The sequence below is a fragment of the Anthonomus grandis genome, chromosome 1 (genome assembly GCF_022605725.1).
Source record: "Anthonomus grandis grandis chromosome 1, icAntGran1.3, whole genome shotgun sequence".
In the NCBI taxonomy this organism is placed as follows: Eukaryota; Metazoa; Arthropoda; class Insecta; order Coleoptera; family Curculionidae; genus Anthonomus; species Anthonomus grandis.
In genome coordinates this window covers 8,409,412-8,435,997 of record NC_065546.1, presented here as the reverse complement: position 1 = coordinate 8,435,997, position 26,586 = coordinate 8,409,412, and the positions used below count along the sequence as shown (strand labels likewise).

Below are 26,586 nucleotides of genomic sequence, written 5' to 3'. Positions count from 1 at the left end.
GAAAGGCACATTTGAAGCATTATCCAAGGGAACAGGTATAAAAGATATAGTGCTGCGATTATTTGATAATAGATTTGGAACATTTACAAAAAAAACCATTAAACCTATCAGCTGTACAGTTAGGTGCTTCTGGTTACTCGTTTATTCATTGGCAAACTGTCTTACTTCATTTTTTCGTAATTTAAAAGTAAAGTAATTTTCCAATTCCAACTTTTATTCCTTCTTCAAATTTAATATCTTCAAAATAAATTTAATTATTTCTAATAAACTAGCAAAAATTGAATATGGCCTTGTTAATACATAATCCGATGGAACGTTGGTTCAAATTAGATTTTTATTTCGTATTTAATAAATAGGCTTGTCATTTTCTTCAATTCCCATGAAAAATAAAAGAAGATAATCGTGACAGGTTTTTTGAGATTATGGCATGTATTGAACAAAAATCATGCTACTCATAATTGCTCATATTTGCTTTAGCGACGAAAGTATCTTGACCCTCGCAAGTCTTTTCAAAGATGCCCATCTATTTTGTAAATAATCTACTCAATTGTTAATAAATTAAATGTTTCGAAGGACATTTTGAATGCCCAGGTAGCTCAACTAACTTGACAACTTATAATTTCTTCTGCGGGTTCTCAAGTCTAAAATTATTTCAAAGATTCTGTAAGTGAATTCTTCAATGATCTTTTTTCAAGAGGTCGCTTGTCGTTAATGGCAAGCCAGACATCAAAGGGTATTAATACTAAAAAGTGAAGGCCTTTGCAAAAAAAAACAGACAATATTGTTTACCCCGAAAAAAAATTGGATTACCATTACCCACCATCAATCAACTGAATACAGATAATAAACCTACTGTACCGAAGATAATGTTGGGAAAGTCATACGTAAATCGCCATAAATTACCTACACTTACATTGTTTATTTTTAGCCATTGTTCTGTATATGGGTATATAATAATAATCAAATAATGATATATTGTAGCCTTCGGGTTGTCTGTTAAAAATAACAAAATCAATGGCTAAGACTTTCTTTGAGAAGAATCACGTTCGCCCAAATTAAATTCATTGAATGAAATTTCAAAAGAATTTTGATTGCATGCCTTCGAAATTCTATACCACAAATCGAATATCCACACTTTAAAAATAAGCGGAGAAGACCTTGCAGTGTTCTATTTTAAATTCGGTAAGTTTTCTGGAAATTTCAAGTATGTAATGCACGTATAGAGGTATTACCACGGAAATTATTGGCGTTTCTTCCTTTTTCCTCGCTATAATTTTGCCAATAAAGTGCGAAAATGTTTATAATTCCTTAAACCTTTCGGCTTGCGGTTTAATGAAATTTATTGCCACTTAGTCGCTTACTTTATGGATGCTTGAAATAGAAGATGATACATTATAGAAGCATTTATTTAAACACATCTTTGAATTAAGAAAAAATGTTTTTTTTTGCTGATCTGTACTATATTCAATTATCGTAAACTGTAGAAATAGTAGCTCATTAATGTGACTTTTCCATGTTAATTTAAAATTCAACAGTACACCTAAGAATCAATTTCTGTCTCTCTCAGTGAAAATGTAACCGATAATTACATTTATAAACTCCGATGATCAAAATATACCCATACTATAAGATATATTGTAAATAGCAATTGAATTTAAAGTAGTATACAGCTATTCTGTAAATATTTACATTAGGTAAAAAATATAATTTTCTTAAAAATCTATTTTTAGTCATAAAAATCCCATGGGATTAAAAATATTTAATGAAAAAAATATATAATTATATAAATAATTTTTATCTGGCTGCCCAATTATATATAGTGCTTCATAACTGTTTAAAAAGCAATTAAAGGATTTAGATAGGGAATAACTTATTTGCAATAAAATTATTTGCAATCATTCAATCTAAATTCTTAAATTCAACCTAAGTACAAACATTTTTGGCTTGATGCTAATTAACATTATGGTCATGGATAAAAATTAGGAATTTACATATAGAAGCTATTTAAGACGAGACAATATGTTAATAAGAATAAATATGCACGGGGTCTTATATATAAATATTTAAAACGGCTTCTATATAATTGACATTTGTATGCAAAATGAGTGAACACTAGGCGTAAAGTACATCGTATACGCACGTCAATCAACAAAATAAACTAAGAAAAGGAGGGTTCAAGCATCTGTCGAAAATAATATATCGATTTTGATGTATTTTTAAGTTGTTACGGGATGATAAAATAAATTATAAATTCCATTTTGAAATTTGAAAAAAAAAATTATTCCGAAATTGAATTAAAAAAATTCACTATGTAGATTATAATAAGTAACAATTTATTTTATTTTAAATACGGCTTCTTTGAAAATTGAATTTTCTTTTTTTTTACCTCCAAATATGTACCTCCATAATACGTAGCATGGGGCAGTCGTTAAAACAATTTGGGGATTTATGGAAACCACAATTAAAATAATTTTATGCTCATCTTCGTCTGGCCCATTATATTGGCTATAGGTTTGTTGTTAATTTATTAGATAGTATAAATAATAAATTAATTATTCAAAAAAATATTTTTTTTTAAGTTTAATTGAGGAACAATTTGTATCACGTTTTCTTCCTCATCATGAGTTTAACTCACTCAGCTCGGAAAATAGATTTAGGAGACTTAAAGACAGCATATTATTATTTCGATTAAAATTTCGACCACAGAATAAAAATCAAGAACCGTATTTCAAAAGGTTGATGCAGGACCGCCAAGAGAAAAACCGGGCCCAATTCTAAAAATTCACGGACCTTCTCAAGTGAATGAAACTAACGATGAAATATATGTGATAATGCAACAGCATATTCTTCGCTCAAAAATATTACGATTTGACCAAATTCTTCTAGTCCGGAAAAGGATAATAACCAAGATACAGGGTGTTGAAGTTTGAATTTTATTTTCATTATTTGGTAATAAGTCCTTCAAAAAGTATATCACCACAAAATTTAGCGGTTGGGGGTTTTTAGGGGTGAGAAATTCGAATTCAATGGTAATTTTTTGGACATCCTAGAGAACGCTGTCAGCGACATTCCGCGAGATGACAAAAACGTGTACAACTTTTTTATGCCTCAGTGTATAAGAGTTTCTTATAAAAATCTCAGCTTTTCAGTAAATATTACTCTAAAAAGTTATACCTTAGAGCGACCGTTTTCGAGATAATTGAGTCTTTACGATTTGTATTTTTTTGTAGGAAAATACAGCTTTTCGTTCAGCGAGGGATAAATTATTCAAAACTACATACAGAGCTAAGCAGTACTTATCGGAACTAACCCATATAAAAAAATTAAGGAAGCGCCACATTACACCCTGCATTATTGAAACCGTGACTTTTGGATACATTTAAATTTTTCAATATTTTTGTAGCAGTCTTTGATAAAAACAAATTAATGTAGGGACCTCGATATGGTTAGATCAGATATTATTTCTGTCAAAAGTTTGGTGCTTGATTAGAACCATTACAGCTCTTAAAAAATGTTCTAAGCAAAAATTTCTTTTGAAAGTCAATAAGGCCACGATACGACGTTTTTTTCTAACTTCCAAATGCAGAACATGATATACGTATATGCCCAAGAAAATTTGAAGGCACAAAGAGCGCGCCGGCGATGTGTGGATATGTTTCCAAATAGAAGGCATCCTAATATCAAAACTTTCAAAAACTTTTACGACAGACTTGGAGAAAGCGGTTCTATTTGTCCTTCAGCAATTTCTCGAATATTAAATAAATAAATAAATAAATAAATAATGTCTTTATTAAGAATAATAACACTGTTACATTATGAAATTTTAAAGGGCGAATTCTAGCTTGTTTAGTCACTAAACCGCTACTCTTAAATTAATCCTTAAATTATACAAGCATTTATTAAATGTCTATAAAAAAAATATATATAAATACTAATACGTCCTCCTATACATATAATTATTACTACAATCCACTAAAAGTTGAACAATGAATTTTGTAATATGCAATGTAAAACTGTAATCTTAGTCCAACTGGAAAAAAGCTAACTACACATTTTGATGAAACAACAACACATTCCTTATATTTTTTCGGAAAATTAAGATAGAATTAAAAGTATGAGAAAAAATTATAAAAATTATTATATAATAACACAGCTATGAACGAAAAACTTCTCTGAAATAATGCAGTAGTATGTTGTGGCATAATTAACTTGTTTCTAACTCTCAAAGAGCGCTGATGGGTCTCAGCCCTAAATATTAATTTAGATCTTAAATATAAAGGCAAGTTTGTATCTAAAATTTTATAAATAAACATTAAAAGAAGATACTTAAACAAATTCTCGACATTCAGCAAATTCAACTATTGTATCTTTAATGAAATGTGGTCAAATTTCTTGAGTCCATAAATAAATCGACAGCAGTTATTTTGCATCCTTTGTAGCCTCATTTTTTCAACCTGAGTTAAACCGTAAGTCAATTTTGATAAAGCATATGTTTCATATAATTTTTTACGCACTTTAAAGTTCATATAATATTTGCTTACGTATAAAACTTTTAAATTTACATGTGTCCTTTTACTCAGTGTTGAAATATGATCCTCAAACCTAAGCCTTGTCTCATATACAATTCCCAAGTTTTTAGCTGTGTTCGAGTAGACAAGCTGCTGATCCTCCATCTCAAGATGAATGTGTCCCCTGAGAAACTCTGAGTTGTGGCTTGATGTAAAGAGCAAGACCTTGGTTTTATCAGTATTTAACCTCAGTCCATGCTTTCTACTATACTAGACAAATGTTGAATAAGTCACTGTTTATTTCGGTTTCTGCATCATTATAATGTTTAGGATTAAAGGTGTATAACCCTTGTGTGTCATCGGCATAAGACTGTATTTGGGAGTATCTAGTTGTTTTATTCATATCAAAGGTGTATAATAGAAATAACAAAGGTCCCAAAATGGACCCCTGTGGGACTCCAGATCTTACAGTGCCCATCGCCGATATTCCCACCTGTGTACGTATAACCTGCTGCCTACCACATAAATACGATTTAAAAAAGCAAACCACTCTATCCGAAAATCCAAAATACTTTAGCACACATAAGATTATGATCAACACAATCGAGCCGTCTTTTGAATAATCGAGTAAGACTAGTATAGTAGCAAGCTTTTTATACATGGCTGAAATTATTGAATCATTTAAATTCATTAAAGTGCTTGTCGTACTAAAACCGGGACGAAAACCTGACTGAGAGGAAGGCAGCAAACCGGCACTATCAACAAAAGAAAACATTTGTCTGTACACCACTTTCTCAAGAAGCTTACTCAAAACAGGCAAGAGACTCACAGGTCTTAAATCGGTAATTCGAGGTGGTAAAGTTATTTTAGATAAAGGAAAGATAATAGCAGTCTTCCAAGTTGAGGCAAAACATCCCTCCTCAAGGCATACATTATATGTATGCCTACATTATATGAGTAAAATGATCCAATAGAATAGGGATGCTAACCTTTACCATAAAAAGTATCATGTCATCAATACCCGGCGCAGTTGACTTTAACTCGTCAATGTCTTTGCGTATCTCTGCCTGAGTAGGTAACGAAAAGTCAAAAGCAGAGGAATCACGTCTATTTGGATCAAAAAAATCTATGAGATCCGGATCAGCTCTATTTTGTTTAAATATTGATAGAAAATGGTCATTTATCTTGTCAGGATCTTGCAGCTCTATATATAGGCAATTCCGGCTTTGAGCCTGTCATGACTCCAGCTATCTTGAAAGGTTTCCATATAGTTCTGGTATCCCGATTAGAGGCGTATTTCAGGTGAGCAGCTTTTTCTCACCTTACGGATGCTAGGGCAAAGTTCCGAAGCTCTTTAGAGCTATTGCAATTAGTCGTGGTTTTGTTTCGTTTCAATTTATTAAAAGCAATATCAGGCTGTTTTAAAATTTTCAAAGTTTCAAAATACCCGTAAGCCAAGGAGCTGGCGGTCTGCTGAGTCTTTCAGTTCGTACAGGCGCGTGAAAATTAAAAATATTGATTAAGTTTTCAGTTAAAAAGGTAATTTTATTATTAATGTCCTGATTCTGATATATGTTGTTTCAATCTACGTTTGCATATCTGTACAAAAAATATGTGTTAGATTGTTTAAAACATCTAAAAGTGTAAAGAGTTTGTACCCACCCAACAGCCACCCCAAGTTAAAATTATGTCTGTATTATATTCTTTAAAGAAAAACTGCAGCTTTACCATTTCCGTCCTGTTCAAAATGTACCCCCTCCCCTCCACTCCAACTTACAGAAGAGACTTGAATTCGCTCGTTTTTGTCACAACCAGCAAACTTCCGACTCAGTTTTCTTCAATAAGATTTTGTTCAGTGACGAAGCCACTTTTCCTAGAAGAGGAATTTTTAATTTTAAAAATAAACGCTTGGGATATTGAAAACCCTTATTTGAAAATAGAACGTCGCTTAGAGCATAAATTTAAAATACATTTTTGATGGTATGCTATTAATGGTAATTACTTTCCGAGACCAACAGAGTTACCACCGAATTTAAACGACGAACTCTATTTAGATTTTTTAACGAAATAAGCTTTTCCTGCTTTTAGAACATCTCCGAATGCAATTACGGAGACGAATGATTTTCATGTCAGGGAATATCTCGATCAAGTTTATCATAATCGCTGGATCGGTCATGAGACCCAATTACAAAGCTTACTTAGCCGCCCCGAAGCCCTGATTTTAACCCCCTCGACTTTCCTATATATTGGCATACATGAAATCAGTTATTTATCAAGATAGAATCAAAACTTGGGAAGAGATATGGGGAAAAAACCAGAATGCAGCAGAATTATTTCGATAACGGGTAGCTAAGTGTGCCAGACTTAACGGAGACCACTTTTAGCATTTGTTTTAAGATAAAAAAAATTCCATTGCTGTTGATATTACTGTTTTGTTCTTATATATATTTTTCTATATAATCATATTATAATTTTAACATATTTAACAATTAAATAAAGTATCATGCCTTTACAAAACGTATGACTAAAACTATGACACCTTATTTCCATACTATTCATTAATTGAACAAAATAAAAAATTGAAACATTCATAATTCAATAATCTCAAACAGTTGCTTTTAGCAACTCGACAAAGGGATACCTTTCTTAAGTAATATCGATTGAAATTTTAAGATTTCTATGAAAAATCCATATACACTGAGGCACAAAAAAGTTGCAGACGTTTTTATCTAATCGGAATGAGGGCGCTCTCCCCTCTCAAAAAACTCTCTATTACCAAATTTTGTGCTGATGTTTCTTTTTGTCAGGTCAAATCGTAATATTTTCAACCAGACTATGCTGTTACTTTATGCCTACTAAGGTACTAGGTAAGTTATGGGACATCCTGAATTTAATGATGTGGAATATTATATTTCAATAAATTCTTATAGTCGATAATTATTAGTCCGGGAACAATGAAAACTGAATGAATCAAACCGAGTAAGTTTTTAAGTGTATAAACTAGGAAATCCAAAAGTCATTTATATGTATCTTGCAGATACAGGGTCTCTCCCTATATATTGACCCTCGCCCCAACAGGGGTAATGCGAAAAGTTAACCCGTACCGTGCTACCGTACAGTGATGAAGAAAAATTTGACATCGTCCATATATTTTAGCAGAACTGGGCCAATTCGTTGGCCACCAAACAGTCTAGACCTGACACCTCTTGATTCATTTCTGTGGGGTTACCTGCAAAATAAAGTTTACGAACAGAGAACTGAAAATGTCGAGGAGTTCCGCAGAAAAATTATTACCGCAATAGATGATATCAATCAAAATCATAGACAATTTATAAGGAATACACTACACAAAATTGAGCAGGATTATATAAGCTGTATTTATAATGGTAATGGTCATATAGAGCAGTTATAGTTATAATTACGTGTAAATTAAAGTTTAACAATTGTTAAAATAATGTATCCTTGTCAACAAAAAGATGCTAAATATCACCTTAGTAATAATAAATCTTCTGTTTTTATTATTTCTACTCAATTCATTTATCTTAAAAAAAACGCCAAACAATAACAATGCAGCGCTTACCAAGATCTTCAATATATTATTTTTTAAAGTTTGGAGCCCGATATTTCCGAAACGGTTTAGTAAAACATAGTTAAACTCTCGGTTAAACTATATATATTTGAAATCAGAAAATTCGGCTCTTTTTAACTATGAAGTCATATATATATAGGGTGTTCCATAAGAAAAAACTGATCATCTGTCAAAATTTGACGTTTCTAAACGAAAAAAAAATTTTGACATCGGATTCAAAAATTTTAAGTAAAATTCAAAAGTTTTGTATGAATTTTTTTTTTCTTTTTGCATTACCCCTGTAGGGGGGGTCAATATATGGGGAATGAACCTTAGGTTATACATTTAAGGGTGAAACAGATGCGGACTACCAGGCAAAAAGTGTAAAAGGTAACTCACAAATTGGTATATCCACAACCTCTTTAAACGTAGTTTTTCTTTTTCTCAATTTTTACTTTCCATCGTCTACATTGACCAATTTTCGTATGAGCTTCAAGGCCTGTACTAGTGTTCTTCTTTTCAATTACAATTTTCTCGCCAAATTAACTATAAATGCAATACATGGGGCATAATGATTATGACATTCTTGGTAAATAGTATCCCAAGCATTTAAAGCGGAAGTTTCAGTTTATAAAAAAAAATATATAAAAAACTTTTGTCACTTCTTGTTTATTCTGTTAAGAAAATATTATTGTACAAACAAAAATTATTGTTCAATAATGATCTATCTCCACTTCCTTCCTCTTTTCTTTATTGTCCTTTAAGCGGATCAATCGAGTGTACTGGCAAAAGTCCAATGGAAATGCGGCTGTATATCCAGTACCATCCCTTCAGACTTAATTCATAGCATAATACAAAGTTTAATTTATTAACTTGTTTTAGAATTATGAGTGTCCTGCCCACAGCTCTGATTTTACAATAGTGAGTTATCAACGAAATTTCTTGATTCATTAAAAGTTTTCCTCACTATGTACGAGTATTACCAGAAGTATAACTTCTTCCATATGTTTATTTTGACAGGTATTCTAGTGCCTTGTTCGATATTCCTAATTTTAAAGAATTGACTTATCCACGCAGGTTTTTAAATAAACGTTTCTACCATTAAAAGGAGTTGCCTTATTTCATTTATATATAATAACATATATTTTAAAAAGGCCGAAATATATGAAAATGATTTATGTTTAGAAATGCTGAAAAATAAAACTGAAAAGGAAAATGAAAGAACCTTCTCTGAATAACATTTTGGAGGTTTGTAAATGCCTCGAAATTATCAATTGTGATCATCAGAAATTATCCTACTAATTTTCAGTAAATTCGCCGCCAAAAATGCTAGTTATCTTGTATGTACTTAACATCATTACTGGGAACTGATTCCTGGTTGCTGTTTATTTAAAAATATTTACACATTTAATTTACTTAAATAATTATCAGAAAAGTTGCAAGGAGAATTTTCAGACATCACGTCTCACCGGATTGGTTTTTTTTTATTTCGTAATCATACTGTTAAATTACTGTAAATATTGATTTTCGAAAACAGATAACCAGAATCGTTGCTTAATAGAAACGAACGATGGATAAATTGTTTTATGTGGTAATTAAATTACTTTCTACACAAGACGAAAACGAAAGTGTGCTTCTTTTTATTTGGCTAGCCCGGGGAAATTATGAATAATAACCATTAGATTAAATAATATCTTTGTCAAAATATTACAGAAATACTCTCCAAAAGAACAACAAAATATTGACTGGTTAATTAAGATAACATAACACAGATCTCATTAAGATTTGTTACTTACAAAAAAAATATTTATAAAATTTGTGGTTAAGCTAATTAGCGCTAAATTAGTTTGTTTAATTTAAAAAACAACTTGTTTGACATACTATAGATAATTAAATCACTAGTCATACAACTGCATTAAGCTAAGCTAATGGTCAGAATAGCCTAAATGGACAGGACATTAAGTTTGAAACATTGGACGTTAAATTCGAGATTGCCGTATAGTTTCTATTTATTACTAATTAAATTTCATGAATCAATATTAATACTAATAGTATTAATTTATTTTATTTAAATATTAGAGATGTTTTGCAATGAGTATATAAAACCAAAAAACCCCTCTCTGAAAACTGTTTTTTCTTCATCTGTTTCTTGTTAACGTCCTTATATTTCTTTCATTATTTTTGTTCTCGCCGTATTTTTCTATTATTTTTTTATCGGTTTTATTTTTCTTCACTGTAGTACTCCCTTCCTATGGTTGTAGACGCCTTTCTTTGTCACTGTTTTTAGGAAATTTTTCCCTTAATAATTTTCGTTGATTTTTTTGATCCAACTATGGATTACCAATCCCTTTACAATGGCTTTTAATCTTTACTGATATGAGTGCACATATTTACTTACATTTATTTTATTAGCATTTTCTGATAAGGTTAGTTTTTATTAGCTTTAAATATTTCAAAACAATAGATCAAGAATATTGATCTGATGTATTGAATTTTCACAAATCACAGGTTACAATTTTGGTTGTCACTTTTGGAGCCCCTGATAAGCATTAAAACAGAAAGCAGTTTTTTTTAGTGAAATTAATCATTATTTAAGTAATTCTTGCGAAGCACAAAAATAGAAATAAGCTTTTTTTGCGGTCAAACTAAATTCACAGGTGGCACCTCACCAAGATGACTCATAACCCAACTATATATAGGTTTCTATAGATCACATAGATTTACTATACCTGGACACTCATTATAAGAGATAAATTGGCAAGATACCAGTTCACGAAAAAAAAATCATGACTTTCATCACAACTCGCCTACGTGCTATTTTTTTTCCGAACAAACGTTTATAATTAATAAGTTGAACCTTTCAATAGCCAAAATAACGATTTCGCAGAAGTTCGGGTCATGGACCTACACAGTAGTTATTATAGTTAGATATGGATAGGTACGGGTGATTGACATACAAAAGTAGAACAATGTGCTTTCGATTTTTAATTTTTTTATTTTAGTTTCGCTGTTTGACTTTTTCTAACAGTGTTATTATATTGACATTAAGAGCTTCTGTATCTTCTTCTCAGGGATAAATTTACTATAACATGAAACTAATTTTCTTACAGGCTGGTCCCCATTTCGTGAAACTCTCGGACCTAGAATGCCAGAAACCAAAAGTGGACATCAATTTCACCCCCCGGATGAGCCGCTCTATTCCGGAGAGCCACTGGGTGGAAAGTCCGTTTCTTATGTCAAGATCTGCCTGCTACAGAAGCGCTCCACATCCTATAGAACCAGAACCATCTATTCCAGAGATTAATTCGGATAGCGACAGTGTTGTTACTAACTCGTGGTAAGTCTTGTAGTCGTTTTGGAAACATCACTTGGTTGGTGAAAACAATGGCAGTTCCCGCTATGTGATGGTCTCTTTTCTCTGTGTATGCTCTAGACAAATATGTAAATCGAGTAGAGCAATTTAAAAAAAGTTAAAATGACCATAACCAAGAAATAATCGGTACAATACAACGTTGAAGCCAGCAAAATAGAAAATAATAACTAAAACTGAAAAGCCATAACCATATACTTAATTGAATTTAAAATAATTATTCTGCTAGTTTTTGAACCATTTTAGGAATGATAACGTCAGAACCAGCTGAAGTGCAGATCTGAGTAAGTCTCCAGCCTTAGTTTTATCCCCATACCATTCCGCAATCTTTATGACTCTTTTTAAAAGCTGGGGACTCTGATCAAATCGTGAACTACAGGCCAATCTCTTACTCTGTAACTTCTCAAAAATTTTCGAAATTATCCTGAATAGGTCGCTATTTAGTCACGCAAAAGAACTCATCTCTGTAGACCAGCATGGATTTTTTAGCGGGCGATCTTGTGTTACTATCCTGTCTGTCTAGCCACATCTGTGAATCACTTGATGTTAATACTCAAGTCGATGTTATTCATGCCGACTTCCAAAAAGCCTTTGATCGGATAGATCACTATATTTTGCTGCATTAATTAACTAGTATGGTTTTTCAGGGAGATTATTTAATTTATTTCATCCCTACTTGATTGGTAGATATCAATATGTCGAATATGAGGGCTTTAAATCGAAACTTTTTAACGAACCTGGGTCCGCTCCTGTTTAGTTTTTTCATAAATGACTTGATTGAGTCACTCACTTGTCATAGGCTGGCTTTTGCCGATGATTTAAAGATATATTTAAATATATATGGTTTGGAGGATTGTGTTTTTCTTCAGAACTGCCTGAATACATTAGAGGTATGGAGCGCTGTTAACAGGTTAGGCTTGAATGCGGCTAAATGTAGGGTGGTCAGTTACTCCAGATCAAAAACACCCTTAAGTTTTGATTACTTTATTAACGATACTATTTTCAGTAGATTAGAGCAAATTACTGATCTTGGTATCACCTTTGACTCTGAATATACATTCGTTCTACACTTCAACAACATAGTCAAGTCAGCCCTGAGAAGGCTTGGGTTCATAATTAGAAGTTCTCAGGGTGTTACTTGGAATCTACATTAAGACTGCTTTTCTGTTGCTTTGTGAGATCAAAACTGGAGTTCGGCTGCATTATATGGAACCCGCTCTATCGGAATCGTGTTGGTCTCCTTGAATCTGTTCAGCGTAGATTTGCTAAGTTTTTGGCCTTCAGGCAGGATGGCATATATCCAGTTAGAGGGTTTGATCATCGGCAACTATTGGAACGCTTCAATCTACATCCATTACATCTCAGAAGAAAGATCTTCTCTGTAAAATTCCTGCATGGATTCATTGATAGTCCTGTACTTCTTTCTGGTGTACGTTTCATGGTGCCTAGGCTTAATGCTAGACATCCCCTAACATTCTTTCTGCCAAGGCCTCATACTAACATCCTGTTGAAATCGCCACTATATACAATATGCCCTATATTTAATCGGATCTGTCACATGTGTGATATAAATTTCTCTCCGGTTCATGTGATTGTCGATATGTTGGTGGATCATTACTCTTAGGATTAAGACCCATGTGTTTAAGTTATAGTTAGTAGGTACAGGGTGCGGCATAATTGTCTCCCTGTTTTTAAGGCTTAATAAAAGAAATGTTATTTGAAATACAAATATTTTATTTTTTTATTTTAAAAGTACAACTAAAACATTTTTGTCCTATGTGGTTTTGAAGAGAATATCTGGCAAGTGCCGTCCACCATTATCGAAGCACTGGTGCAAGCGACTTCTGAAGTTTCGCATAACTCTTGCAAGCATTTCTTGGGGTATTCTGCGAGTTGCCAGGCGAATTGCATCCTTTAGTTGTCTAATAGTCGTTGGACGATGTTTGAAGACTTCAGCTTTTAGGTAACCCCACAGAAAGAAGTCGCAGGGCGTTAAGTCGGGCGAGCGTGCAGGCCAAAAAATATCGCCTCTCAGGGAGAACAAACGTCCGGGGAACATTTCTCTCAATACTTGCATTGAAGCTCGAGATGTGTGAGCTGTTGCTCCATCTTGCTGAAACCAGGCATCTTGCACATTGAGTCCTGCAAAGGCTGGGGCGAAAAAATTGTGAATCATCGCTATATAGCGTTCCGAATTGACAGTAACAGCGTGATTTTCTTCTTCAAAGAAGTAAGGGCCGATTATCCCCATTTAAGACACGGCGCACCAAACTGTCACTTTCTCACTATGTAGAAGCGGATGTGTATATATGCTCACTATGTATCTCTCGGATTATCAGCGGCCCAATACCGAAAGTTTTGCTTGTTTACCCAGCCAGACAAGTAAAAATGTGCCTCGTCACTAAAAAAAACTTCGCCCTGAGGTAAATTTTGAAGCATAATTTCACATGCAGCACGTCGATTATTCCAATCACGCTCTGATAATTCCTGTGCCAGAACCATCTTGTATGGATGAAAACGAAGATCCTTGTGAAGAATTCTTCGCACAGTGCGGTCAGATAAACGAAGGGCAGCTGCGTGTCTCTGTGCAGAACGTCTAGGTGACCGTAAAAATGAGCGTCTCACAGTCTCGATGTTTTCGGGTGTCCGAGCTGTCCGTGGCCGTCCACTTCCTTTTTTTGATAACAGATCCAGTTTCTCTGAAGTTCTTGACCCACAACACAATTGATTTTCGGTCCGGGACTCCTTCATTTCGCGGAGGTACACTTCCACGGCAAATGCGCGGCTCTTAGGGGCGGTACCCCCACTATTCTGCGACGCCGCACGGCATTACGAAGGAAGGTTAGAAATAGGGAGACAGTTATGCCGCACCCTGTATATTGCAGTTAATTTAATTTAATTTTGTTGAATATGTGATTATCTTGTTAAACTTTTATAATTGGGTTTTTATATCATATTAATAGTTATTTGTTCTAATTTTTTGGATAACTTTTTAGATTGTGACTTTACTTTTTTTCTTTTCTTTTCATTCTTTTAGGTTTGTTTTGTGTTTTTTTTTCTTTGAACTATATTTTTCATTGTTTTGCAACTGTTTCCTGTTATTGGGCAAGTTGCCTGTTGGAAATAAAGGCTTATTATATGTCCACACCTTACAACATTGAAACGCTAGAGTAAACAACAACTTTGTTTCAGTTCATATGCACAGGGGCAAGAGGGATGTTTTATATAAAAACATATTCATCGATTCTATGTTGTCAAGTTTACACGCATTTTTAAAAGAGAACATTTTCAGCTATATATCAACTCATCTATAATGTTAATTTAACTTATTGATGTTAGATTTTAGATTAAAAATAAAAATTAGAAATAGATGTATGTTATTCCAAGCGCAAAAATAACTTCAAAGCAAGAAAAAATTATTATCATTCTTATTCCTAAAACCGCTTCTAAAAAATTTGAAATGGCAACATTGCAGGCAAATGCTGACGTCATCTTGACAAATGGCTTTGTGTTTACATTCGATATTTGTGAAGTTCTGTGTTTTTCCTTTAGTTTTTGGGTGAAAAGGGAAAAAGGTTGATATTGTCATAACATTAATCAAGGGACCGTCGCCATAAACGTAGAATAATAAAAACTTATTAAGAAATCTATAATAATTATAAAATATTCAATTTCCATAAAAATGCTTTTTATTAGATAAGTACCTTTATTCGAATAAAGTACATACATTAAAAAAACGCATAGAGTTCATAAACGGTAATATTGTTGATAATTTAAAGCATAACCTAATAATAATAAATATTTATCATGTAAATATTTTTTGACGAAGTCACTGGTAAAGATTACTTATGTCCATAGAATCAGCAATGAAGTCGAGCGGCGTTGCGATGTTGTTGCCTTTTTCTCTAATATAGGGACGTTTCTTCATTTAGTTAACTTTGAATTTTGACTCCCTTATAGAGTATCTTATCATATTTTATGAAAAAAAAAATGCTTTATATTTTATTAAAGATGAATAGTATAATTAAATAAGATAAATTTTTATGATATTATAAAGTATCTTTTTTTGCCATTTCTACATAATCATTTGGAATCATTACATCAGAGATATTGCAAACAAACAAACAAACTGCCCATGGTTCCACGGCAATGCTAATTTTAGCCTTTAATGTTCTAAGGTCCACACCATCTGTCTCTTTTCCTTTGTGTGTCTTTTCCTGTAAGACCACTCCAGTTATTATATTATGAAGTTTTCGTTATTAGCAAAAGTATTCTCGATTGTAGCATATCCTAGATATTCTCTGGGTCCGGTAAAGTTAAAGGGACGTCTAAAAACCTATTTTTTTTTGAAAATTTTTACATAGAATCTTGAGTTTGAACATTTTATTGATAAAAAAGTGAGGATGAAGTTAAAAAATGCAAAATTATAAAGGAATTTTTTCTACTTATGTATAATTCACAATTACACCCGGCTTAACTATACTCTATTTGCGATTAGCCATCACATTGATCATTATGCAGTGTGTCCAAGATAAGGATGTCTATCATGGAGATCTCGGCAGCTATAGGAGATACGAGGTTGATTAAATTAGAGAAAAGTTGCGCATTTTAGTGCTTAACAATACGCCGTATAGAAAGTTTTAAAATTTTGAGTAGATCCGGAGACATTCGAGAAAAACCGAAATTTGCTGATTTCGTTTTTAATTTTTTCTAGCGTTATTAAAAATCTCGCAATGTTATTTTTTAGAGCTTATAAAGTAGCCATGAGAAAGTGGCTTTTGTTTTTCCATATCTCTTTAAATAACGCCAGAAAAAAATCAAACAAAATCGGCTTCGGACTCAAAATTTCGGTTTTTCTCGAATATCTCCGGAACTACTTAAAATTTTAAAACTTTCTAAACGGCGTATTGTTAGGCTCTAAAATGCGCAACTTTTCTCTAATTTAAACAACCTCGTATCTCCTATAATAGCTGCCGAGATCCCCATGATAGACATCCTTATCTTGAACACACTGTATATGCTATTAATTTCAATTTAAAGCCTTAAGTAACCAAATTCTGTGACTTAGAAGGATTTGCATCACTTCTTTAGGTCATAAACACAAATTTCCATACGCAAACCAGGAATATCAAATGTGTAAATACGGATTAATTCATAAATAAAAAAGACTGTCAAATGTCATTTACGTCAACAAATATTATTTAATTATTTATTGGGAGTGGCTACTGTACTAATAGGATTATCGTAATTTTCTGTCCTGTCTCATTATAATAGGTAAGTATTTGTTTATTCATGTACCTATTCATAATATATGGGGCGGTGTGCATATATTATATTGCAACCTTGGGTTGGCGATAAATAGTGAGTTACTTTAGTCGTTTAAGCCCTATTTAGGGAATGGGATAATAGTTAGGAAATGGGAATTATAGGCACAAACAGGTAGTACCTCTTGGGCCTATGTACACACATCCACACGTTCTTATGGTTGCGCTTAGTTATTTATATCAATGTTTTATTAATAAAGATATACAGTGGTGGCCAAAAGTATGGAAACTTTAAACTTTTTCAAAAAATGCAGAAAATATCGCAATGCGAAAACTCTCAAAAATATAAATAAACAGCTTATCAGCAAATAAAGAAATTCCAATGGAGGTAAAGCAAAAGAATGTTGTTTATTAGTTTTGATGAAAGAGGAGTTATTTCTCTGTGGCCAAATGTATGGAAACCTTTAATAAAATCATAATAATTGTTTACTACAAGCTGATGTTTGAAACTATACCAGAAGGGTTATAAACAAATTAAAATAAGTAAAAATTTAAACATTTTAAAAGACACTGTTTCAAAAATAATTAAAAAATTTGAAGAGAGAGGAAATGTTTTGTTAGCCTACAAGCAAGGAACACCAAGAAAGTTGTCCAAAAGGGCTATGAAGGTAATGAAAAGAATATCGATGAACGACCCAAAGAAAACTTCTAGAGATATTTCTATGAGTGAAATGGGGATTTCTGTGTCTGCTCGCACGGTGAGAAGAAGGCTAAATGAAGTGGGGCTTTTTGGAACAGTTGCTGTAAAGAAACCACTAATATCAAAGAAAAATAGAAAAGACCGCTTGTAATTTGCACGAGATCATCTTACCTGGTCTCACCAAAATTGGAATACTGTATTGTTTAGTGACGAAAGTAAGTTTCAGTTATTTGGGAGTGACGGGAGACGTTATGTCCGGCGACCAAAACGTATAAGGTACAGCCACAAATACCAAATGCCTACGGTAAAACATGGTGGTGGAAGCGTAATGGTGTGGGCTTGTTTCTCCCGATCAGATGTTGGCCCCCTGGTTAAAATTGATGGAATAATGGACCGTTTTCTATACAAAGACATATTGGAGAACAACATGTTGCCTTATGCTGAGGAGGAAATGCCATTGAGATTATTGTTTCAGCAAGACAACGACCCTAAACACAAGTCCCAATTTGTGAAAAACTGGTTAAATGAACAGAGCATTGCTTTAATGGATTGGCCTTCACAGTCCCTAGATCTGAATCCCATAGAGAATTTATGGGATCATTTGGACAGGAAGATTCGAAACCATTCGATTTCAAACAAGGCTCAACTGTGGGAAATACTGCAAACTGAGTGGGCTGCCATTTCCAGTGAAGACTGTGCAAGACGTCCTTGGGGTAGGCAGGTGGACTCGATGTTGATGAGCCACAACTGCTAGACGCGTCCTTCTTGCCGGAACAGCCTGGGTGGAATCAGGCCTGCCAGCTCAGAGGAGCACTTACCGTGATAATAACGGTAGAATAAACAGAGATCAGCCACCTTTCTCCTGTGCTCCAGACTATCCAGACTCTTTGTCAGTTCTGGTTTGTCGATAAGTCGAATAGCTCTCTTCTGTATAGAATCCAGCAGGTTTAAACTATGCTTGGGTTTAGAGCTCCAGACATGCGAGCAATACTCGAGGGAAGGGCGTATTTGAGCCTTATAAAGAGTCAGCAGCTGTTCTGGTGTATACAGTTTTTTCGTTTTGAAAAGCACTCCGAGTTTTTTGGAAGCCGCTCTGGCGACCTCGGCAACGTGGTCATGCCAGGACACACTGTTGGTGACCTCGACTCCTAGAAGATGCAAAGATGATTTCATTGGCAATGTTTTTCCTGCCATAACCAGCTCCGGGCCACCAAGGTTAGTCTTCATCGTAAATACTGCAGCCTGCATTTTTTTACCGTTAAAATTGACCAAATTGTTATCGCCCCACTCCAAGATTGCTCTAATATCGTTGTTGGTTGAAGCTACTTGTTGCTGCCTAGGATTCTGAGAACTTGCGGCTGTCGTTGGTTTGGCGGACTTAAATGTGGAAATAAGTGTGCTATCGTCCGCAAAGCTGTAGATTGGATTGACAGTAGTTCCTAGCAAATCGTTGATATATACCAAGAAAAAGGTGGGGGGTAGAATGCATCCTTGAGGGACTCCAGCGTTAATGTTAAATTTGTCGGAGAGGTATCCATCGACGGCTACTTGGATTGTTCGTTGTTCAAGAAAACTTTTGATCCAATTCAATAATGAGTTTTGTATGCCGATTGAGGAGAGCTTGGTTAGTAGTCCCTCATGCCACACTCTGGCAAATGCCTTGGAAATGTCAAGAGCGACATGAGCGGGACTCGCCGTGCTTCTCCATGGCCTCCGTCCACAAGTGTGTGACGTAGGCCAGAATATCGCCGGTGGATCTAAGCTTCCGGAAGCCGTATTGATGATCGCTGATTAGTCCAGATGATTCCAGATATCTTAACAGTTGTTGGTTGACTGCTTTCTCCATAATCTTTGATATAACTAGTGCAATCGGGCGGTAATTGGAGGGCATCGCCTTCTTACCCTTTTTGGGTACAGCTTGCACTCGAGCAGTTTTCCAGCTTGTTGGAAATTGGCCCTGCTTATACGATGCCGTGAACAGTCTACATAAGGGAGGAGTCAATTCGTCTGCACAACGTTTTAGTATTAGGGCTGGAATTCCATCGGGTCCAGAAGCTTTGTTGGTGTCTACGCTTTTAAGAATTTTATTTATAATTCGTTGGGGAAACTTGACGACTTTTCCATACTTTTGACCACCACTGTATATTGTTTTGACTATAAGTTAATTTACATTAAACCTTATCGGTATTATTTACCTATTAATAATTAAATATCTTAAATTATGTTTTTTTTCAACATTAAAAATTACATAAAATATGAAATAATAATTTAAATAAATAATACCTATTTTTTAACACCTGATAAATGTGTTTTGTTCATGTAATGTAAAATCTAACTATATTATGCCTTTATTATCTAAAATTGAGTCCGCAGTCAACCCATCCAACTAAAAAGTGTTCCAGACATATACTACTGGGGACATAGCGAAGCCACTCCCATTTTTACCATTAAGGTTGTTTTATTTTTCGTGTGTGTAAATTACAAAATATGTAATTATAGGGGTACAAAGCGATAAAAAAATCCTATAAATGTACAATTTTAGCCCCCAAAAAGTTCCAAAATTGCCCCAATATATATATATATTTTTTAATTATAGCAAAATCAAGTATTTAACTTATGTAGAGTCCGTAACGTATGTATCATCCTCACTTTTTTATCAATATTTTGACACTCTATAGAAACATTTTCAAAAAAAAATCGGTTTTTAGACGTCCCTTTGACTTTACCGGACCCCTCTCAAGATCATGATAGGTTTTTCATATTTTTTAGTCGCCACGTCTTCTCATAATTCCTTCATCCTTAAAAAAGTCATTAGTACGACAGTGCTAGGATTTGAAATGTCTTTTCATACTAAATTTATATCTTTTCATACCAGAGTGACAAACCCATATACAAAGCTTATTAAATGTAAGTTAATTACAGTACATTATCAGAAAATGATTAAAAGACAACCTGCTGACTAATCCATCCTATCTCCAACCCAACCCAACAATTTTTATCCTTATTTATCGCCGCTACTTTCACAAACTGTCAAACCATCATCAAGGTTCACGTTTCTCTGATTAATTGTTTATTTAGGCGAATTATACAGGTAGCAATTAGAAGATTTACAGGCTTGTTGTTAAAACACCTCATTAAACCATTTAGTACGTTCTGCATTGACAAGTACTTAATCTTATTTACCAGAACTGTTGGCGCTGGGATTTTTAGATTTAAATGCTCATAAATTATATCGTTACTTTGGTTATATATTTAATAAACCTACTAAACTGATTAATTTGCTTAAAAAAGCCTCAATTTTTTCAAAATGAAGCGCACAGTTGAATTCTAATATTTACCGTCCGTCTATAGACATACTAACACACATCTCTATAAGGTACTTCCGCTGATGATGACTTGGTTATGTAAGGTCGTGACACACAACTTGAAACTTGTTTGACACGACTCATTCGAATAAAAAAGCTACGAGGATGCGTCTAGTTGATAAACTTGCGCAGGTAGATTTTTTGCCTGGTTTAACGTTTTAGAGACGTGAAGTGATGTAACATAGATCGAATCATTATATGAATAGTTATCTTGTATAATATTTGACATCTGATTTTCCACCTGCTGTATATAATATGTTATCGGACAGTTTAAATAAAACAACTAATTTCAGTAAAACTACTTTTATTACTGAAATGCGTAAAAAGCAAATTAAAACCGTATAAAAATATTGCCCGAAGCGAATTCAACAACCGACTGACTATCATAATCTTTTCTTAAAAAGCTCCAGCCACAGTTGTTTATTTAACACATAAACCTTCAAAAGTGCCCATCTAGATACAAATATGTATTTTAATTATTAAATAAAATAAAGATTATAACTGGCTTTTATTATAAGGATAAACAGCACATACAGTTTTTATAACACATATACAATATGTACATAGCTACTAAGTCATAATCTACGTGTCTGTAACTACTTAGTATATGTAGTGAGAAATCTTGGTTTGTATAAGTCTGTTTGAAAAACTTGTTATCCCTCTGGGGTAGAAAAACTATTCCAGACTTCTTCTGGAACTCCACGTGATTGCAAGACAGTGCGTATTTCCGTCATTTTCTGCGTCATTTCTCTAGTTGATGGAATATTTATTTCAACATCCTCATTAGGTTCCTGATCGTTTTCGTCATCTTCACTTCCGACTTCTACATTTACTGCTAAAAAAAATAAAAGACAAAAGGTTAGTTTTATTTAGTTTTATAGTACCTTTTGAAACTGACTGGATAATCTGCTCCTCTGTTATAGATTCGGTTGAAATAACATGGTCATCAATAGAAATGAATTTTTGCAAGTCAAAGTCATTTATTCTTTTTATCATTTCCTCTTCAACGGATCTTTGAATGTCAGTATTTTCTTGATTACTATGTTTTTTTAACCATTCATTTAGGGGCAAGTCATCGTCTGAATCAGATTCATCTTCCACCTCAAAAATCCTGCATGCTTAAAACAGGTTGCAATGGTTTTTGCACTTACTTCCTGCCAAGCTAGATGTATGAAGTTTACAGCATCTAAAAGACTCACTGAAAAATCTTGTCCATTATCAGTTGCTCGAACGAATTACTCCTTGATCCATAGGAACCTTTGAACTGGTATTCTGCCCTCCATAAGCTAATGGGCGTATCTGCAAAAAACAGTGTTTTGAGATAATGAAGGTTTTGTATTTTTTAACGTGCCACCTATTACGATAAACTTCACTAAAATGAAAGGTATGGAGTTTATAGTAATTTTTTCTTAAAAAATCAGTGGCATTAATAAAAATTGCAACTTCTTTTTAGATTTTGAGTTATGGCAGATATGCCTATTTTCCTTAGTATCGTTTTACCATTTGCTGATTAAATTAAAAGATGTCTGAACTATGAAATTTAATACATATAGAATAAAATTTGAATATTTTTATCAACTTATAAAAAGTGATTAAGTAATAAAAATACATTCGTTAAAATACAGTTTTATTGGCTCAAATTCAAAAAAATCTTACAAGATTCCAAATGATTCAACAAAAAAACTCATATGTCTTCTTCTACCATTTCAGATTCTTCAGAAAGAACCGGTAATTTTTCCCAAAACGCAAGCCTATTTCTCTGGAAATCCTTTTTTTTTTGCACTGGCATTTAGAAAATTTAACTCGACAAAATCGTCACAAAAGCTATATTTGTAACTCAAAGTAAACTCCCCTCCGCCCCTCGTGAAAACTGGATGTGCACCATTTTATTTAGGTATGGTCGACTTGGTTTAATATTTTTAATTTTATATTGAGAGCTGTGGTCTAACCAATTGTAGAAATTATTATGTTGCATATTTATTACCAAAACTTTACCACTGTTGAATGAATAAAATGTGCTAATGATATCATTTTTTGAGCGTCCGGCCACACCTTCATGCCAAATAACTGCTATGGGCTTCCTGTTCTGTTGTTTAGTCCCCACTGGTACAAAAGATTCATTAAATGCTATGATTCTCCCCGTAAATATTACTTCCTTCAAGGATTCATATCTTGGAAGAACCAACTCAATTAACGCCACCAAAATGATTTGACTGTGACAGACGTATACAAGAGCCTTACTGACAGCCGTTAATAGTAACACATTTAATAGTTTATAGTATCAGAGGCGGAGCATTTATGCCACATTTAAAGTATTTGCATTTTCGTAACTACAAATGGGTTGCTAAATGCTACGCTAAAAGGGCGAATGTGACAAAATGCATGTAGAGATGCCCTTTTAGCGTAAAAATTGTTGGATACGACCATTTGGCATAGTAGTATGTGTATGTATTGCAGATAGCTAATATTTTATTAGGATTTTTAAGTTAGATGGACAGCAGATACGCCTTTTAGCATTACAAATAAGGTGATATATATTATGAGCTATCCAACAAGCCTTTAACCCAATTTTCGATAAAATGTCAGATACGCCCTTTGCGTTAAGCAGGGCAGTATTAGGAGGCATAAAGACCAATTTAATTTGGTTTAGAGGAACTTCGGGATTTGCTGGACAATTATCGACTAAAATTAATATTTTCCTCTTGTTCTTCTGTAACTCTGCATCCCACTGGAGCAACTGTTCAGTAAACAAATTAGATATCATTCATGCCTTACTGTTTGCTCTGTATTTAACTGGCAGGATTGGCGGATTTACCGATAACAAGCAACTTTCTTTTTTCTGTTCCAGACATGTTTGCAGCGACTAGCACTGTTATTCTAACTTTAGAAAGTTTTCCACCAGCACAGGTTTATCCAACAAATTTTAACGTTTTATCTGGAGTTAGTTTATAGAAAAGTCCGGTCTCGTCAGCATTAAAAATGTCATTACTGCTGTAATTCTTCCGCAGATCGGGCCAAACAGTACTAAACCAGTTATTAACAACATCCATGTCAACTGATGCAGACTCACCAATAATTTTCCCTCCAGTGTCTCTTCTTAAAACGTTCAATCCAGCTTCCAGAACATTCAAAAGTTTTTCCTTCAATTTTACTACCCATTTCACTAGCTTTTTCTTGAAGAATAGGACCATTTAATGGAACGTTTTCCTTTTTTTGTTGTGTAAACCACTGTAAAAGTGCTCTATCAACCCCTTCATGAGCCGATTTTCTAAGTCTTTTACACTTTGCATTAACTTTACCATATGCTGATAAAATCTCTTCCCTCTTTTTCCAAACTATGCAAACGGTTGATTTTGGCAAATTTAATTCACGACAAATATCACTCTGTTTAACACCACTGAATAATGTCATATTTTTCTTTTAATGTTAAAGCTTTACGCTTTTGCTTCTCCATTTTGACTATCCAAGACTTAGCACCCAGCACAAAACAGCAAAACACTCATATAAATAACTCACAGTAAGTAACGCGTGAAGTGAAATGCCACTGAAAACAAAACAACGGCGAAAAAATTACATTGTTCTTATGGTAGTTTTTTTGGGTATTTGAATGGGCGTTTACTATAACCGAATGTTCACTTTAAACGGGTTTGTTATATCCGAAGTCCACTGTATTTACAAAATAAAGACACTATAACTTAACCTTATCAATCGTCGACGACGATAACATTATCGAGGCGGCGAACGTGAAACTCATTTCTTAAAAATAATAATAAGCAATAAATTATACAAGTCGGACCTTTAAATATGGTCTTAGTACTATGAAATCTATTTTATTCTAACATATATGATGCATTTATGATTTTAAAGCGTTTAAACGTCAAAATTCATCATTGCATTAAGGAATACTGCAGAAACATACCAATAGTGTCATTAGAGACTCATGATTATCACATTACATCATTTTCAATATTTTTTTATATTGATTTAATTATAATAAATGGACTCTTTGTTTTTGGCTTCCAGCATTATAGGTTAGAAGGTTATACCAGCTAAGCAACAGCCTAAGATTTATATGACACTGAGGAAGAACATCAACGATTCTTGGATGATGATGATCAATACCTCAGGACATTCGGAATTGTATTAAATGCAGTTTTTTATTACCGGGATAATAAGATCGATCCATACATCCTCATACCAGGCAATGTTTTTTTCAATTTCTTTACTAAGTCGTGAAATACACTTTTTAAAACTCATCTTAATAGTAGCCTAAATGGTGTTAAGCAATAGAAAAACACGAGGCAATATAATTTTTTTCCTAATAACATTTAGAAGATTTAAATACAATAATTCTGGATCCAGAATGAAATAAAGATGCAAATGCATTATCAGTTTTTAAATTATACTGATCTAAAACATATATATATATATATACAGAATACACTTCTAAAACACTCTAGAATATGCCTACGTCACCTCTGTGTTTGACATCCAGAATGAAAGAATCACGGAGAACCAGAATCAGAGAGCTTTAAATACTTGGTTTACTACACTACTTATTAGATATTAATGAAATTTGTGGTCTGGGGTAAAAGAAGATATATTTTATGAGGCTTCCGCAGCTGTAATTAAAATCACAATTTTCATTTTAGATTTAATATGATGAAAGATAGGATTAAAGTGCTTTAGTCCTATTCAAACTGAAACAGTACTTTCAGATCTAGGATGGTGTAATAAGTAGTCATCAATTATGTTACTAAAGTTTTAATAAATCCAGGGACATATAATATCTGAATTAGATCATTTTCACAAATACCTGAAGCAAGAGTGTGTATTATTTTTTAGTTCAGCTTCTTAGTCAATTCTGGCTTAACATAAATGTATGAACCCTACAAATCTTTTAATTAAATTAAGTGTTGAAATTTGCAAAACATTTCAAAGTGACAATAATACCCAATTATTATGTATTTTATTAGTAAATCTAGGCCAATGACTAGAACAACACTAAGTCCCACATATCAGGACGCACATCCGTGATCGTTTATCTATTTATCAAAACTGAAAATCAGAAAAACCGGATGGAAAGGAGCGAACAAAAGGTCTACCCAACAGCAGTGAAAACATTTTGTTAGATAATGCCATAATTTATTACGGTACCTGGTTGTAGCTTTAGATACAATATTTTAATAACCCATTTGAAAATTTATTTTCTTCCGCTCTTTTAAGATTTCAGTCATATATAGTGTGTTTCAAAATTCACTACATATATTTTAAGGGCGTATTCCTGAGGTCAAAATAAGACTTTTTTTTTCCTTTAAACATGGACCCTAAAATGCACCCCCTTCAAGCTACAGCCATCGCAAGAAGTGTAAAAAAAATTGATTTTTTAAAACTGCGTCTACAGTATTGCATCAAATTTAACGAAATTTGGAATACCCCCGTTATTTTAGGCGGTCTATTTACTTTTTATCTTAGAAAAGGCGTAAAACTAATTTTAAGGGGTAAACTGAGGGGGTGCACACTTTTGACGGCCAAAATTTTATGTACATTTTAAAAAAAATTAAGCAGCCCTAGAATATGGGCCATACAAAAATCTAAATTTTGTCTCTTGCATTTTTTTGATAATGCGAATAGTTTTTGAGAAAATCACCGATTAATAAAAGGCTACCAATAACGTAACAATTAAAATTTAAACAGATAATATTAAGTAGTAGGCTGTGACTATTTGTTTTAGGACATTTTTTAAACGGCACGACATTTAACAATAAATAGGTAGACTGGTTTTGCTATTGTTGAAACTTTGTTATTGAG

At 33.4% G+C, this 26,586-nt stretch overlaps 1 protein-coding gene and 1 long non-coding RNA gene across 2 annotated transcripts in view; one reads left to right on the top strand and one right to left on the bottom strand.

The window, feature by feature from the left end:
• LOC126745866 (uncharacterized) overlaps window positions 1–26,586 on the top strand; it is a 103,685-nt gene that overhangs the window by 29,792 nt on the left and 47,307 nt on the right. Inside the window, exon 2 of the mRNA XM_050453930.1 lies at window positions 11,187–11,413. Coding sequence (XP_050309887.1) covers window positions 11,187–11,413 — 227 coding nt within the window. The remainder of the gene's footprint in view (window positions 1–11,186; window positions 11,414–26,586) is intronic.
• Window positions 21,270–24,570, bottom strand: LOC126745937 (uncharacterized). Its single transcript, XR_007663758.1, has 2 exons — window positions 23,846–24,570; window positions 21,270–22,074 (listed from the first exon to the last, which is right to left on the bottom strand). It is a non-coding gene; the product is annotated as an uncharacterized LOC126745937 (long non-coding RNA).